The 15,353-nt window shown below is 43.1% G+C and overlaps 1 protein-coding gene across 1 annotated transcript; it reads right to left on the bottom strand.

Annotated features, from left to right (window-relative positions):
* Window positions 1-654: 654 nt before the first annotated feature.
* Window positions 655-13,294, bottom strand: GCNT1 (glucosaminyl (N-acetyl) transferase 1). Its single transcript, XM_032981903.2, has 3 exons — window positions 13,132-13,294; window positions 3,492-3,626; window positions 655-3,093 (listed from the first exon to the last, which is right to left on the bottom strand). Exon 3 carries the CDS (start codon window positions 2,965-2,967, stop codon window positions 1,675-1,677), a length of 1,293 nt encoding a protein of 430 aa, XP_032837794.1. The 5' UTR covers window positions 2,968-3,093; window positions 3,492-3,626; window positions 13,132-13,294; the 3' UTR covers window positions 655-1,674.
* Window positions 13,295-15,353: the final 2,059 nt, after the last annotated feature.

The following is a 15,353-nucleotide window of genomic DNA, read 5'->3' as shown; positions in this document are numbered from 1 at the left end:
AGCAGGGGATGGGGGTGTTGGCAAGAACAGGCCCTATTTCAGCTTAAATTGCTTGCCTCCCTAGCTGTTTGCATGATCAAGAGCAAGCACTTTGTTATCTTAATGCCTAAGTATTGGGGCACACCTTAGGAGAAGCTTCATGACAAACTACCTTTGTAAGAAACACATGCTGCCATCACAGCAAGAGTTCAAAAAACAAAGAATTGAGTCTGTTTTGCCATTTGCTAGTGCCTGTAATCAATTCTACTGTCATCTCAGGAGTAAGATGAGACACCTGGCAGTAAATATGCATGACAAACCTGAATTGATATGGAAAGAAATAGTATCATCCCTCACAGTGTCCTGTTCTCTCATCACCATGCTTCTGTGCCACATTGCATAACCCAGCCAAGCAGGGACCTAACCCAGAACAAAACTCATCCAGATTTCCTCCTTTCCCTTCCACCAAAAGAAGCAAATAAATAAAAATCAGCTGCACCAGCTAAATCTAAAGAAGCATAGACACGTGAATGAATGAGCATACAGAGCAAAGGTAGGACTTGTCTCAGCTGCAGCTCCAGTTGTGTACGGCAACGTAAAGTAAAAGCATTTTAGGTCTTCATTGTTAGGACTTTTGGTGGTACTTTCAGAAGGACTTTAATTTTAGGGAAGAGGTGATATTTATAAAAATAACTTTATTTTTTGCATACTCAGTGTTAAATGGATCTGGAATGCAAATTAAGCTTGATAGAAAGCAGAAATCAGAAGTTTCATCAGTGACATTTAGACACTACGGCAGTTCTTTTAAGTTTCTGAGAAACTCGAGTCATTATGGATGCAAGAACCAAGACTCCTGATGCACTAAGAAGTGTAAAAGTACAAATCGAACTCTCATCAGGCACAAAACTGAAGTTTCCCTGAGAAAGATGTAATTACAAACTAGTGTATAAACTTTATATCACATTATCAGGGGGCTTTAAGAGTACAAAAGCAAGATTTGGCTACACAGATTTAAACACAAGTCCTTAATACTCCACGTTGAAGATTAAATGTTCAGGAGGATTAAGAATTACATATTTCAGAACTACAGCAATCAGATTTAAGTTAAATGATGACAGCTGGCTTTAGTATATTCCCTTTTGTATAGTTTTCAGATAACTTCTAATGTTATTTTCCTGAGATCTTTCAGTACTCAGTATGAAGTCTGTGCAGTCCAGCTGCTTTTTTCCTTTTTTTTTTTTTTTTTTCCTCCCTCTTCATCTTTCCCTTCTGGCTAGCATTACATTAATGGGAAAAAAAAAAAAAAAAAAAAGAGGACTAGCCATGAACAACATGCATTTCCCAAGCCTTAAAACAAATAATTTAGCCAAAGGAAGTTCATTAGTTACACCTTTTAGATAATAAATACTCCAAATAGTTGGTCTTTCAAAAATTGCTGTCTTCGATTCTGTACCCAGAGTTCTAATCCCCAGTGTGCAACACAAGGCATCCCCATATTCACTTGAGACACGTCTTCTCTCCCCCTTGTCCACGGACAAGGCAGGGAGGGCATCATCTCCACACCAGTATGGTGAGAACCATTATACACATCATCAGCACCGCCATCATCGGTGTTACATTGTAAAAAGAAAAAAAAAAAGTACATAGATGTATACTATTTGTATCTATGTTTTGTTAACAGGAGCATGCAGTATTTCAGTTCTTTTGCAGATACAAGGCTTTGTGTCGCAAATACTCTTCTAAACATTTCACTGCAAAAGGGTCAACATCAGTGTCAAACTTATTAGCAAAGAAGTGGTGGTTTCGTAGCATCCAGTTCAGGTCTCCTACCCCAAAAACACAGACAGAGCGAACATGAACTCCACTGCATGGTGGGTAGGGCGCACCTTTGGACACGTCACCTTCGAAGTACTGCCACTTCACAAACCTAGCCAGTGCGTTCATGTCAGAAACGTCGTACTTGTCACTAGAAGAAACTGCACCCGGGACTTCAGGGATTCTCTGAATTGTTGCCCACAGGTACTCATCTGGGCTGTATGTGTCTTTTGCCCACTCAATGAACTTAAGTATTTTGCTGCTTTCCAATATGTATTCTACAAATCTTCTGCTAACTACAAAATAGGCACTACCAGAAAAAACTGGAGTACTGAGAGGTGGCAGCTGTTTGTCTACGCCTGTGTTCTTTATTTTACCATCAATAACCTCATGGTGTTTTTTCCACCTTACTTCTTTATAAACAGGCATTTTTTCTGTTTCCAAGCTGTTTTCACCTTTAAGGGCTTTTAATTTCTCTACCATCTCCTGGTTGGTCTTTATAGGAAAGTCCATGCCACAGAGATTTATTAGATATTTCCAGTTTGAACTTCTTCTGTAGAGATCTTTCATGCAGTTAATGTCTGCCTGCACCCTGCTCCATGAAGCATATACAACACTCTCTAACTGGCTGGAAATAAATACATTTTCAAAACACGAGACTATTCCCTTCACAGCAGCAAAAAAAGATTCTGGAGACTTTTTGTCAACATGAATGCAGTAAAAATTCTGAGGGGCATAGATTGATCTTAGAAGTCTATCAAGCATCTCAATTTTGTGATAAACCACTATTGAGTAAGCAATCGGAAATTCTGCTTCTTCATTGCTGAGAGGTTCCATAATGTATTTCCTAGTCTTGGTGAAGGAGGCACAGTCTGCTGTCATGTTAATATAATCATTTGTTGTTAGTCTGGGCCGTTTCTTAAATGACACTGACAACGTCTCAAGCTTTACCTTTTGAATTTCTTCTATATCTCCCTCTATAATCTTGGTGCAGTTAACATTGCCAATAGGATCTTCTTTTGTCAGCTCTAGATGTCTCCGATTTAAGAAGTCTTGTTTCTGGTTAACTTTCAAAACTGAAATGATTACTAAAATAAGAGTTAGACCCAAAAAAACCCTGAAGCGTGAGTTGTGGCAAAACCGTAACTTCCTCTTCAGCATTTCAAACACCATGTGACTTTGCAGGGCTAAAAAAATTGCCCTCCACTCTGCTCATATCAGCTTCAACAACTTCAGGAAAAAACAGATTGTGTTTTCCCAGAATTTGGTGAGATTGTCAGGGACATGGAAGGAAAAAACCTAAAATAAAATGAAATATGACTGTCATTCAAAGACTAATAGGTTTCTTTAAAAAATTACTAGTTAATAATTACATTTTTATTTAGTGCCAGTAAAAAGCTGAATACTTCACCCAAACATACTCTGTTGAAAATTAGAAATTAATTAATAAAATTATTTTTAAAGAAAAAGATTGGGAGAGGCAGATAGTTTTTGTGAGACATTATTTCCATAGCACTAAGACAACAAACCGAAGTTCAGTAAGAAAACAGATGATTCAGCTGCATCTGACAAAATTAAAACCAGTAAGTCAGACACATTACTGAGCAGCAAGTATTTGATATTAATTCACACTTCAGAGTTTGACAAGAATGTTTTATACTCACTTCAGCACTGACATGGATTTCACTATAACTTACCACTCACTTCCTGATGCTAGTCATGCTTTATCTTCTCAGTGGGAAAGCAGTCCCTGAAGCCTTCCAAGATTCTTATGTGAGATACAAACCCTTCAACATCCTGCAGGTGAGCTTAGACATACCATCAGGAAAGAGCTGATGAGAAGGGGAGAAATATATTAGTACAGCATCACTCCTCAACTTTCAAAGTTGTTAGAACAGCTGTTACAGACTTGCTGAAATACCTTTTTAAGGTGAAAAGCAAAAAACCCAAGCCTATCTCTAAAGCTGATTTGTGTTAAGTCACTGCAAGTGTACAAATCTAAGAGCACAGCAGTGTCCATCGCTTAAACACACTTGTTTTTATGATTCAGCAATTGCTTTTATGTGAAAATATGCTGCAAGGCTGAGTTCCAACAAGATTTATAATATGCCAATCTTATCTGCATCTTTATTTCACCCGCACTACCATCATTTTTGTTTGTTAGTCCCATTAAGCACCCTTTTTTCTGTTTCAGTACTCTGTAAAGGGATCGCTGCACAATTATGCAGCTGCTACAGCTGTAGCTGTTGAGAAAACATCAGTCTAGAACTGGATTACAGAACTGGTTGTCTTTTTTTGTAAGTACCACCTCATGCAGGTAAACTGATCAAGAACATGATATCCTTAAACAATCTACACTGCCACTCAAATGCCATTTATACTCACAAATTCATTGCCTAATAATTCAGTGCAGGTTTGAATTTCAAACCAACCTCTAATTGCAAAAGCCAATACAGTTTATAGATAATGTCTTCTAAAATTCTAATCTGTAAATTAAAACATTAATGAAATATTGAAGTAGTTGAAGGATATAAAGCTCCTTTCATTCTTACTACTTTCAGAAAAAATTTAGTTCCTCTGAATAATTTTCTGAACAGCTCTAAGAATAACTGCTACCCAAAAGAAACTGGTGAGAAGATTTGTTTAAGAAAAAGAAGTGTCTACTGTGTCTACTTCTAGGTTTTGCTGCAGGTTGTTCAACGTAAGATTTTTCTTTTTTTCCCCTCTTTTCTTTAAGGTACCCCAAGTACCTAAGTATAATTTTAGCTTTTAATTCTCGAACTGTGGCTTCTAAGCTGCTACTTGCAAATCTCAGAACTTGTGGATGTAAGAAATCGAGGCCTGGCATCACAGAGCTTTTGGCAGTAATGCTGCCACTGGGATGCACTACACACTGAGTCCACCACTATGCCCACAGCATTGCAAACTGACTGGGGAAATCGATCCACATGTAGTAGGTGGGGGGAAGGTGTGGTTCACTGCACAAATGTCCAGCACAGCTATAAGGTTCGGCAGTATTTTAAGTACTATAACCAAATATTTTGTAATTCAAGCCACCAGCAGGTAGAAACCACAAACTATTTGTGACTAGCAGCATTACATTAACATCATTTACTATAAAGTGTACTTTGTTTTCAGAGTTACACCCGTGATGATCTTATCCTGCATTTCTAATTTATCTTAGGTAGGTGGACATTTGTTCAAAGTCTGGTTTAGGTATACAGTGAAGTCAAAATGGAAGAACTAAAATTTTAAGCCTTAAAGTAAGTAGTCAGGTGAGCTATAATCTCTATAATCTCTATCAGGTATATACTTCCATAGGATGAAGCTTGTGATACCAGTTACCCTTACATTATAATTTTCTGCCTTACCAACTTAGAAATGAAGACTTTCCTAGAACTGAAAATGTACTTCATATACGCTTATATTTGTGAAGATTAGCAGAAAGAAGCTGGAATCCTTATTTCTTCAGGATGAGAGTTAGCACTACTATTTTATTCTGTTTTCAGTTTTTATAGGAGCACTAGCATTGTGGACTAACATACCCTTCAAGAGGATTGTCACCCCCTCTGCTCTTTACAATGCAGGAAGCCAGAGCCTTAATCGAAAGCTACCATTGTGGTCTTCCCCTTCTACAATTTCCAAATAATAAAGCTTGCTAAGATGTCTTTCCTGCTCCTGTTTTAGAATAAAACTTAGTTGAAAGCAGGATAAAGAATGTCATTCAGAAAGGCCTTGTATTCCCAGCAATTCCTCTATTGTTTTGAGCTCAGAATAATCAGACCCTGCATTTCCATTATACCAAAATGAGAGATCTGCAAACATTTACACATTAACGTGACTCTTATCTCTAGGTGGAGGTTTTTCCCGACAGTCAGATTTCTCTCACCAACACTCTGCTTCCTCTGAAAAGGCTTAACACTAAGTTATTATTTGTTTATGCTTGCAATTCCTTTTCTCAAAAGTCCTAAAACTTGATCATATCCCATTCTTTGCAAAAGCTGACCTTTACAAGATAAGAAAAGACTTGTTTCCTTTCATCTAATAATATACTTGGGTTTTGTTTTATAAAGCTTTATGAGCCTAGAATACTCATTACCATAGCTTCAGACTGCATTCAGTAAAGATTTTAACATTTTTTCTCAAGCTCTGCATAGCTTTAGTGTGCAAAGTAGAGAATGCAGTGTCAGAGGCAGCACTTTGCACTGTGGTAGAGCAGGAGGGAGGTTTGCGCAGCCACAGATAACAGATTTTATGCTGCAGCCTTGGTCTTGCTCTCAACTGAAGTTCAGTTGCAGAAGCTATGTACTTGACCCACTTCCTTCTTTTACGACCTCCTCCTCAAGTCAGAGCCTGCATTTCTGATGCAGTAGTCATTAAATGGGGAAACTTACAGTAGTTACTGGTATCTGGAGGAGTTAGTATGAAGGCTATGTTAGCCACTCGCTTCCCTCTTTCCTGCCAAAATTATTCTTCATTGCTGTATACAAACTGTACTGTATGACTAAGCATCAAACCAAAATAATTTCAACTTCATTTCTACTAGACACTAGCGTTCTCCATTTAAATAGACCTTATGGAAAGAAGGCTTACTCAACTTACTTTACATCGCCATTTCTGGCACCTATTCTGTGTCACAGGGCAAATCACTTGGATCATCTGCCTCTTAGTTTATCCATCCGTGAAACAAGTACTCATTACCTGGCAGTTTGGGAGATGTCTTGGTAAAAGTCAGGTTCTGATTTAACTTTTCTATTACTATAAAGGAGCTACTGCTACTGTAAAACTGCTGATTTCATTAACAGAGTCTTGAACTGGTTAGTATATAAATTTGAGTTAACCATACATGCTAAATTATTAATCTCACCCATGGTACTGACTGAAATGAGCCAGCAGTAGACTACATGGGTATTTATGCCAAAGGAGCTTCTTCCTCAAAGAAAAACTGCAATGACAGACAGGAGGGAGCAGCACCCTCTGAGCCCAGCTCAACATGTGATTTTTGCTAAGTTTGTCTTCACCCATCCTTAAAGAGAAAATCCCAAGAATCAGAGAAAAAAAAAAAAACAAAAAACAACAAACAAACAAACCAAAACCAAACAGAACACTTTTACAAGGTTATACCACAGTTCGGAGGGAGACCAAAGTTCACGTGGAGGTTTTAGACAGACAGGCTGGACACATAATGGTAGTGCTATTAGCAAGGACCCCATATCTACACCACAGGGCAGTGCTAAGAAAGAGGATGTTTGCGAGGGCGCAGAGCCAACAGAGCCAGGCTACACCGGCCCTGACCAAGGGTGGGTGCCTCAGCCCAGCAACACGGAGCCAGCCTCTGGCCGCCGGCACAGCGGATCCCGGCTGCAGTCACACCGTGCAACCCGTCCGGTACCAGAGGGTGCTGCTGGCGGAGGGAGCAGCCCTGCTCCCATCCCTGCGGGCTGCGCCTCGGGCCGGGAGGGGTACCACAGCCCATCCAACCGGCCAGCCCAGCCAGCCAGCCAGCCCTCACGGCCACTGGCAGGGCCTCAAGGGCACTAAGAGGCCTTGACAGCTCCAGCCAGTCCCCTCCGAGCTCCCCCATGGCCCCATTTCATCCTCCCAGGGCTGTCAGCCCCTGCCCCACCGATGCCATAGCAGGGCCAGCCTCCAGCTCCCACAGCCTGGCCGCGGGCCCTGACAAGCTAGGACCAAGTCCCACGCCAGACTCAACCTGTCCGCGCCCCCAGGGAGGTTCCTGATGCTGAGGCTCCCCCTGGGACCCCCGCTGCCCAGCTCCTGGCTGGGGCGGCGGGACAGCTACTGACGGACCCACCACGGGGAGCCCGCAGCCCTGTGGCGCCCTGGAAATCTCTGCTCGTCACACCACAGTCCAGCAAGCCTGGGCTCTGTGTTTTAGGATTGATATGGCTGAGAGTAAGAGATACGTCTTTTCCTGAATGAGGTTAAAAGCAAAAGCCACCTCTCATCAGTGTCACGCTAGGGTGGCGCAGCTCTCTGGGGCTATTCATTTTGCCTGAGTTACAGTGCCAGGATTGGGAAAAGAGGATTCCTGGTTCTTAGGCACTGCAGGGCCTCCCGCATGCCAGCTCATGTAAAATGCATCGCCCTCCTCTGTCCTGTTCAAAGTAGTTTAGAGAGCAGAGTGAAACTGTAAACTGAGTAGATAGTTTTTGTACTTAAAGGAATTAGCATACATTTTTACACTAGGTCTATTTTTTCCTTCAAAAAGCAGCGAGGGCTTGCTGTGAAATAGTACACAGACCCATCTCATGATAAGATGAAAATCATTAGGGGCTGGTGGCACAGGAACAAAACAATTCAGATGTCTTTCGATTTTGGCACTTCAGTCTTCTCTCCCAACAGTGGAAAAACTGTTGAAGCAAGATGTTAAATACCAATTCAGCATCCAAAAGAAAGCACTGTAGCCTCCAAAATAAACCATGGGCCAGTAGCAGCACCAGAAGTTCAGAACGAGGTAGGTAGAGGGTAAGAAAGTACTTTGGGGTACTTCAGAAGCCTGCAAATTCTGTGAAAAACTGGTAGAAAGGCAGTTAAGAGGTAACACCACAGAGACCATCAGGGAAGATCTCATAGGTCTTGCAGGCTTAGCTGCAATGTTCTGGTTTCACAACTCTCAGCCTTGTGGGCTGCTGAACTAACGTGCACCCAGCTTCTTCACTTCATTCTTCCTCCTGTTCTGCTTCCTCTAACAAATACCAGAGAAAGTAGACAGTGATGTTAGCTCTCTTGCAGTTGCTTTGGTGACTTTTGCCATACAGCTACTGTGGAGAGGACATTGCAACAAGAGCATTACGCAGGCCTCTATTATATGTCCACAGACACATTAGGTTTTAATCAAAACTTTAAGACAGGTATTTGGAAACTTCCTGGCAGCTGCACTAATACCCTACATCCATTCATGACAACCTGAGATTTTTGATTTTATAGAAATGTATTGAAGAAAAGCCATGTGGAAAGTCTAGTGCTGAGTACACCCACCTCTGAAGTAGTAGTTGGGATGGGCCAGGAGACAAATAATCATTTTGGTGGATGGGGAGTAAGAGTCAAAATGACTTATTTTTCCCTTTTCTTGGCTTGGAGGGAGGGAAGATACAAGGAAACTTCAGCTACACCTGAGAACAGTAAGTGAGCAGGTGGTAACCAGATCCTTGTTGTTCTCTTTCCCCATTCACAAATTCCACCTGTGATAAAAAACTCTTCCTCAACACTTCAGAAGAAGGCCCTCCACTGAGGGTGGATTTGCTGGAAAGTCTTTGAGTTTTACCAGGGCATATCCACAATGCTTCAAAGCATACATGTCCTGCAACCAGTTATTACGATTAACCTGCTTCCATTCAGGTTCAGTTATGCAGAACATTCGTTCTGATGAGGAAGTGATTTTTAAAGCAGTAAGCAGCTTGCATACACAAAAACAGGCATAAGCACAAAGACAGATTACAAAGAGGCAGGGTTACCACCAGAGATCTGCCAGACACAAATATCAAGCAGCACGATCTTGAAAGTAGATATGCCTGTAACTGCATGAAAGTACTTGTGTTTGTTCCGTTAAGATAATCTTCAGTCTTACTGAAAATAAGAACTGGTCACAAACTGAATATCTGGGTTACTGGTAGACTTTAATTATGAATGTCACGCAGAAGCAGCAGCAGGATTCCACATGGGTGCAGTTATCTGCTCATTGACAACATTCTGCAAAAGCAGGGCTTTTACTTCAGAGTTGCTGAAAACAAACAAAAAAAAGAAACAAAAAAACCCCAAACCCACTTCCTTTTTATAGAAAAAAATAATACATTTCTAGTCCCTTGTTAGCTTAGAAGGCTGCTTTAAACAAAACTCCACAAACGAGTATTGCTACACCTACCACTGCGTGGAGATTAAACAGTGAGAATAGCTAAAAGTAAACAGTTGGGTTTTAAGGGGGGGGAAGAAGTAGTATGAAAGTAAATCCAAACCCTTGGGTATGTGGAGATCTTATATTCAAATATAATGCAAAAATGTCAGGAATCTGACACACTAAAATCTTTCTCTTTTAAAAAAGAAGTAAAACCCCCATGACCATACACTCTGCATGTAAAATGGCACTGAAAGAACATAAATTTTTGGTAGCCTTTTTAGCCCTCCCTTGTACTACTGTATCAAGTAAATCTTCCTCAGAATAGTTCCAAGCGTGATTACCATTTGCATTCATGTCCACCCTTAGAGGTCCCACAGGCAGAGCTACAACAATAAGAAATTTCAACTAAGGAAAGTAAAGCCCTTATGGCAAAGTCATTCAGTGACCAATTTCTACCTCGAGAAGTCTGTGACTCAGTACTGACAAAAAGTTACGTTTTACCTCACGGAATTAACACTGAAAGTACACTCACAAATCCCAAAACAAACAAAAAAAATCTTTCAAGCAATGTTGTCCAATTTAACACCCAGTACAACTGCCTGGTGTTCAGGATAATTTCTACACATTGGCTACTTTAAATTAAAATGCATAACTATTTTTTTTTCACATTATTCTAAAGCAGGAACTGTAATTTTGCCAGCAACAGAGCAGTCACTGCACCCCTTGTGCCCACCTACAGAATTTTGCTAATTGCTGCCTTGTGACAGTGCTGTATTTCAGAACAGGACACACTGGCAGACTGTTACAGGGAAGGTTATATCTATTAAACCACAACTAAACCTCGTGGGGGAAGGAAAGGGCTGTCAAATTTTTGAGTACTTGGATCACTCTTCAAGTATAACATTTAAAATACTATTCTGAGGAGACTTTCTTTAGCCCTGTGTAGAAGCCAATGTTTTAAAGCCATACCTACAGTTACAGTTCATCAGTGAGCTGAAGGACAAATAGTACCAGCAGCAATCATCTCCTCTGGAAAGAACAGATGTTTCTTGTAGTTACAGGACTAACGAGCATCAGCGTCATGGTTAGGTGCACAGGTTTAACTCTGTTGTGTAAATCAATAAAATAATACTTTCTACTTTGAATCTACAGTTTAGGAGGTACTATGTGATATATTTTTGGCATCTTTTTCACTGTTTACTTCAGGTGGGATGAATTTAATCTGACTTGCAATACAACTGCACATAAAAATGCAATTCAAAACAACAACTTTTTATTATCTAAGGAGCATATACTACCTGGTAAGAAGGCTCCAATGTAAAATACACAAAAAGACAGACAAACAACCCCCCATATTATAGTTTATAGTGCATGTATCATCAGCAATGGGTAACTTTCATTGTCATCATAGAAACGTTTTCCTGGGTGGGAACTGACACCTTTTACTCCTTTCCTTACAGGATTTTTCAGTAGGAAAAAAACCCCTAATCCTTCCACCCCTCAAAAAGACAAACAAAAGAAGGCTCTAAAATCTACCAGAGATCGATACGTATGATTATGATACGAGAATCCACAGCTGGGAACATTTTGCCAACACAGTTACCAAAACAGTTTTTGTTATGATGTACAGTGTTCTTATCTGGTGGGTGTAAACAGCTCTCTGAGATAACCTATCAGTCTTCACAGATGTGATGAGGTTTCTGTTTGTTTTATTAAGCTTCTCTACCAGTGCCACGATTATCCTGCATTAATAATGCTTCACAGTGCAAGAAGTGGTTTCCCTGGAGCTATGAAGTAAACCTAATAGCACAAGTTATTTTGGTTGTACTAGTTGGGCATGCTATGTTCCTGTGGAATTACCTTTTTTCACCTTTCCTAAACCAGAATTCTAGGTTGAAAAAGTGAGGTGTTTTGACTTTCAGGAGCTAATGAACCAAAGTAGAGAACTTTTGGATTATGTTGAAATCCAAAGGAAAACCAGGAGTAGATTATTAGAAAAACAAAATTAAATCTTTTCATAAGTCTAGGAGTGGGTTTTCCACTGTGGCAACGAATTTGGAGAGCAAGATTTTGCTCAGTAAATCACCATATTCCCAGCACAGCAGACTAAATCTTCAGCTTGTATGTTTCCCAGTGTATTTCGCGTAAGTTAGAAAAAAAGAGAACAGACTTGACAAAGGTATTCATCGGGGGGTTTAAGCAAATTTTGGCTCTTCTGGCCTCAGGAAAGCAGTATTACCCCAGACAATTTAGATTCATAGCAAAGAGATGATGCTGATAACTGATATTTACTGTAGGCAGAGGAGAGAATCACTGAGGAGGGAAAAGTAGTATTTTCTTTTGTATACACCTGCTTTCAAAACCAATGTACCATTTTAACTCATCTCCAACTTGAGCTACAAATATTGCATTGTTTTTCACAAGAATTTTCAAGTTGATAGACTGAACTACTAGGTTTGTCCCCTCTTGTCTTACTACAGTTTCTGACTCTCGTTCTTACCAGCTCTGAGGTCGCCCACCACATATTCCATTAAATAAGAAATTTAAAATTGCAGACTCCAAAATGGCAATTCCCCCCTGCTACTTCTCCTCTTTCCCACAAAGAAATCTGCTTTTCTGACCAACACTGAAAGGAGGCAAAGTGCCAGAGCATAACTGAGACTCCTGTCAGGCTTCTGAGTCCTCCCACCCAACTTCAGTCCCAGAAAACTATTTACAACCTTCTAAACAGCTTTGCTGTTCTTAAAAAAAAAAAAAAAAAAAAAAAAAAAAAAGTTTCCTCAGAGTTTCCCCAGTTCTAGCAAGTTTAACAGAAGAGGAAAAAACATAAAAATTAAAAAAAAAAAAAAAAAGGCGCGCCACACCCCGGCATTGCAACACCCCAGGAGCATCAGCCGTTCCCTGAAACGTGTGCTCACTAACAGATTCCAAACCAACCCAGCACCCCCGAAGCCAACAGCCTGCCCCGGCCTCCCCTGCATGCACTTACGCGGGAAAAGGCAAAGGGAGGAAAGGAAGAGAGAAAGGGGGGGAGGAGGAGGAGGGTGGGGGGGGAAGAAAGGGGAGAAGGAAAGAAAGGGAAGACAAAGAAAGTGAAGAAAGGGGAGGTGTAAAGAGGAGAGGGAAGAGGGGGGGAAATGGAAAAGGAAGAAAGAGGGGGAAAGAGAAAAGAGGAGAAATGAAATGGAAGGAAATAGAGGAAGGAGGAGGGGAGCGAGAAAGGGGGAGATAAACAGAGAAAGAGAAAAGGAGTAGAGGAAGAAAGCAAAGAGAGGAAAGAGAGAAAGAGGGGAAGAAAGTAAGGAGGAGCAGGAGGAAGGGGAGCAGGACAGAGGCACAGCAGCCGCGCCCCCGCTGCCCTCCAGCGCGGCACCTGCCCGGCGACCCCAAGGTCCCGGCGACGCGGCGCGGAGCGTTCCGCGGGGCGCGGGGGAGGCCCCCGGCGAGCGCGACGCTCCCGTCCCGCCCGCGGCACCCACCTGCGGGGCGAGGGCCGGGGCCGGGGCCGCGGCAGCCCGGCGCGGCTCCGTGCGGTGCGGTGCGGTGCAAGGGGGCGCGCCCCGGGGCCAAGCAGGGCGACCGGGCAGCTCGGAGCCGCTCGTCCCCCCCAGCCCCGGCCTGTGCGAGGCGGCCCCGGGCGCCCGCCCCGCCGGCCCCGCCCGCCCACCCACCGACCCACCCACCCACCCACCCACCCACCCAGCGGCCCGGCCCGGCCCGGCCCGGCGCTCCCCGGTGCCGCTGCCCGCGTCCCGCCCCTGCCCCTCCTCGCCCCGTTGGACGGAGCGGGGGCAACTCCGCTGCGGCTCATGGCAACAAAGGGGCTTCCTCACGGCTACCCCCGGGCCACCCCGGGGGACGGCCTGGCCCATCAGCAGGAGGCAACATCCGCAGGGCAAGGTCCAAACTGACCAGACCCCCGCGGCGGCTGCGCGGCACGGCAGACCGCCTGGGGTGCCACCCCGGGGGGGAGTCACCGGGACGGCGCCGAACGGGCTCGGTTGTTCCCCGTTTGTGAGCGGGGACCCAGCGGGGCCGGGGGCGCTCCCGCCGATGTGGGGTCGCAGCGCCCACCCGGCACTGCGCGGCCCGGGGCTCGCCTTTGGCGGACGGATGTGTGTTTAAAAACGGGTCAGTGGGTGGAAAAAAACGCGAGGCGGAAGAGAAGGGTGGGGTGGGGTGGAAGGGAGCAGACCTGGCTGGGAAGCCGGGTACGAAACGCTCGGCGGCGGAAAGAAAAGCGTGTCCGGACAGAGTCTGAGGAGGATTTTGATATGTTGTTCGCCTTCTCCCACCAAATGTCTGCCCGACGATAAACATACTCGACGGGGTTTGGGGAGCTGTGAAACATCAAGGTGGAGCCCAGGGGCAGGCAGCTTCTTAATACGTTATCAAAGAACTTAACAAGAAAACAGAAGGTTAAATTCCAAGGAAATTGGACGTTCAAAGAGAACATCTTCCTCATTAAAAAAACCTCAAGTGCTGCAGCCTGCAGCAGCTTAATCAGTGCTTGCAGCATTCCCCAAGAATCCCTGCACATCAGCATTATCTGGAGTGCAGTTCGATTTGGCAGATCGAGGCACGCCTTAAAGGGCTCTCCTGTCCTGTTCCCATCGCAGTTGTGAGCTCCCGCTGGAGGTTCATACATCTGCACAGTAAACAGGATCAAGGGGCTGAGAGCCAACAAGAAAACGAGAAGATTTGGTTTCAAGGCTGTCACTGGGAGACGCTGCCAGGAGAAGGGGGAATTGCTTCCACATGTCACCGCTTAGATTAGACAGGTTAGTTTGGGAATGGACTGCAAGACCTCAAATCTACATTGTCATGTTGTCAAGAAAAGTTTATTTATATGTGTACCTTCTGGGTAGAGAAGTAGTGTATAGCTAGCTATGTGCTAGCCTGGCAGTCATCCCTTTTTCCTGACAGACTGGGGAGAAAAAAAGTGTGTCTTCCTAGTATGTTTGTTACTTATAGAGCTGAGTTTCTGGTGAAGCACCATACTAAAAAGGCCTTTTTCCTCTGTAAACCCAGTAGAGGTTGGTAATGGAAGTTTCCAACAGAAATGAGAAATCTGGGGAAAGGGGACAAGATTTCCTACTTGATTTTTCCCATGGAGAGTAATGGTTTATGATTATAGCCGATGACTGTATCTTGTTGACCTTGCATGTAAATTGGAACAATCAGTCACAAGTAGCATAAATTTAAATATTTGTTCTCTTCCTAAACCATCTGCAAAGCACCAGGGTATTGCCGCTGCAGTACAAGAAGTGGTAACAGTAGAGCCGAGCACCAAATACTCCTAAGAGAGTAAGTTGGGTAAGCTTTGGGGGCAGAAGTTTTCTTTCATTGTTTTTCACTCCCCCTGCTTTCATTACTTACACAGCTACAGATGCGAAGAATTACGTTGGATCAAAATAAGCAAAGCAATGTAGTTGGTGTATATTGCTGCAGGAACAGAAAGTACCCTCTAACAACTACTTCATGTGGAGAGGAAAAAACAAAGAAGAAAAAGCGCTAAAATAATTACTGAAGGTAGTTACTTCAAGCAGATAACTGGAGTTCTGAAATCTGTTACTCTCTAACTTTTGCACAGGTAGAAAGTGGAGTTCTTTGTAGACTGACATGGTTAGAGAGGTTGTGAACCTTGTCTGACCATGCTGCAAAAGATTCATCATTTCTTCGTTGCAGCTTTATGAAATTT

The sequence above is a fragment of the Tyto alba genome, unplaced genomic scaffold, assembly GCF_018691265.1.
Source record: "Tyto alba isolate M040663 unplaced genomic scaffold, T.alba_DEE_v4.0 Super-Scaffold_13, whole genome shotgun sequence".
Classification (NCBI taxonomy): domain Eukaryota; kingdom Metazoa; phylum Chordata; class Aves; order Strigiformes; family Tytonidae; genus Tyto; species Tyto alba.
Note: the sequence above shows the minus strand (reverse complement) of the source record. Positions and strands in the feature narration are given on the sequence as shown.

Coding starts and splice junctions, on each gene's coding strand:
- GCNT1 (XM_032981903.2), bottom strand. CDS start 2,967: ATGGTGTTTGAAATGCTGAAGAGGAAGTTACGGTTTTGCCACAACTCA.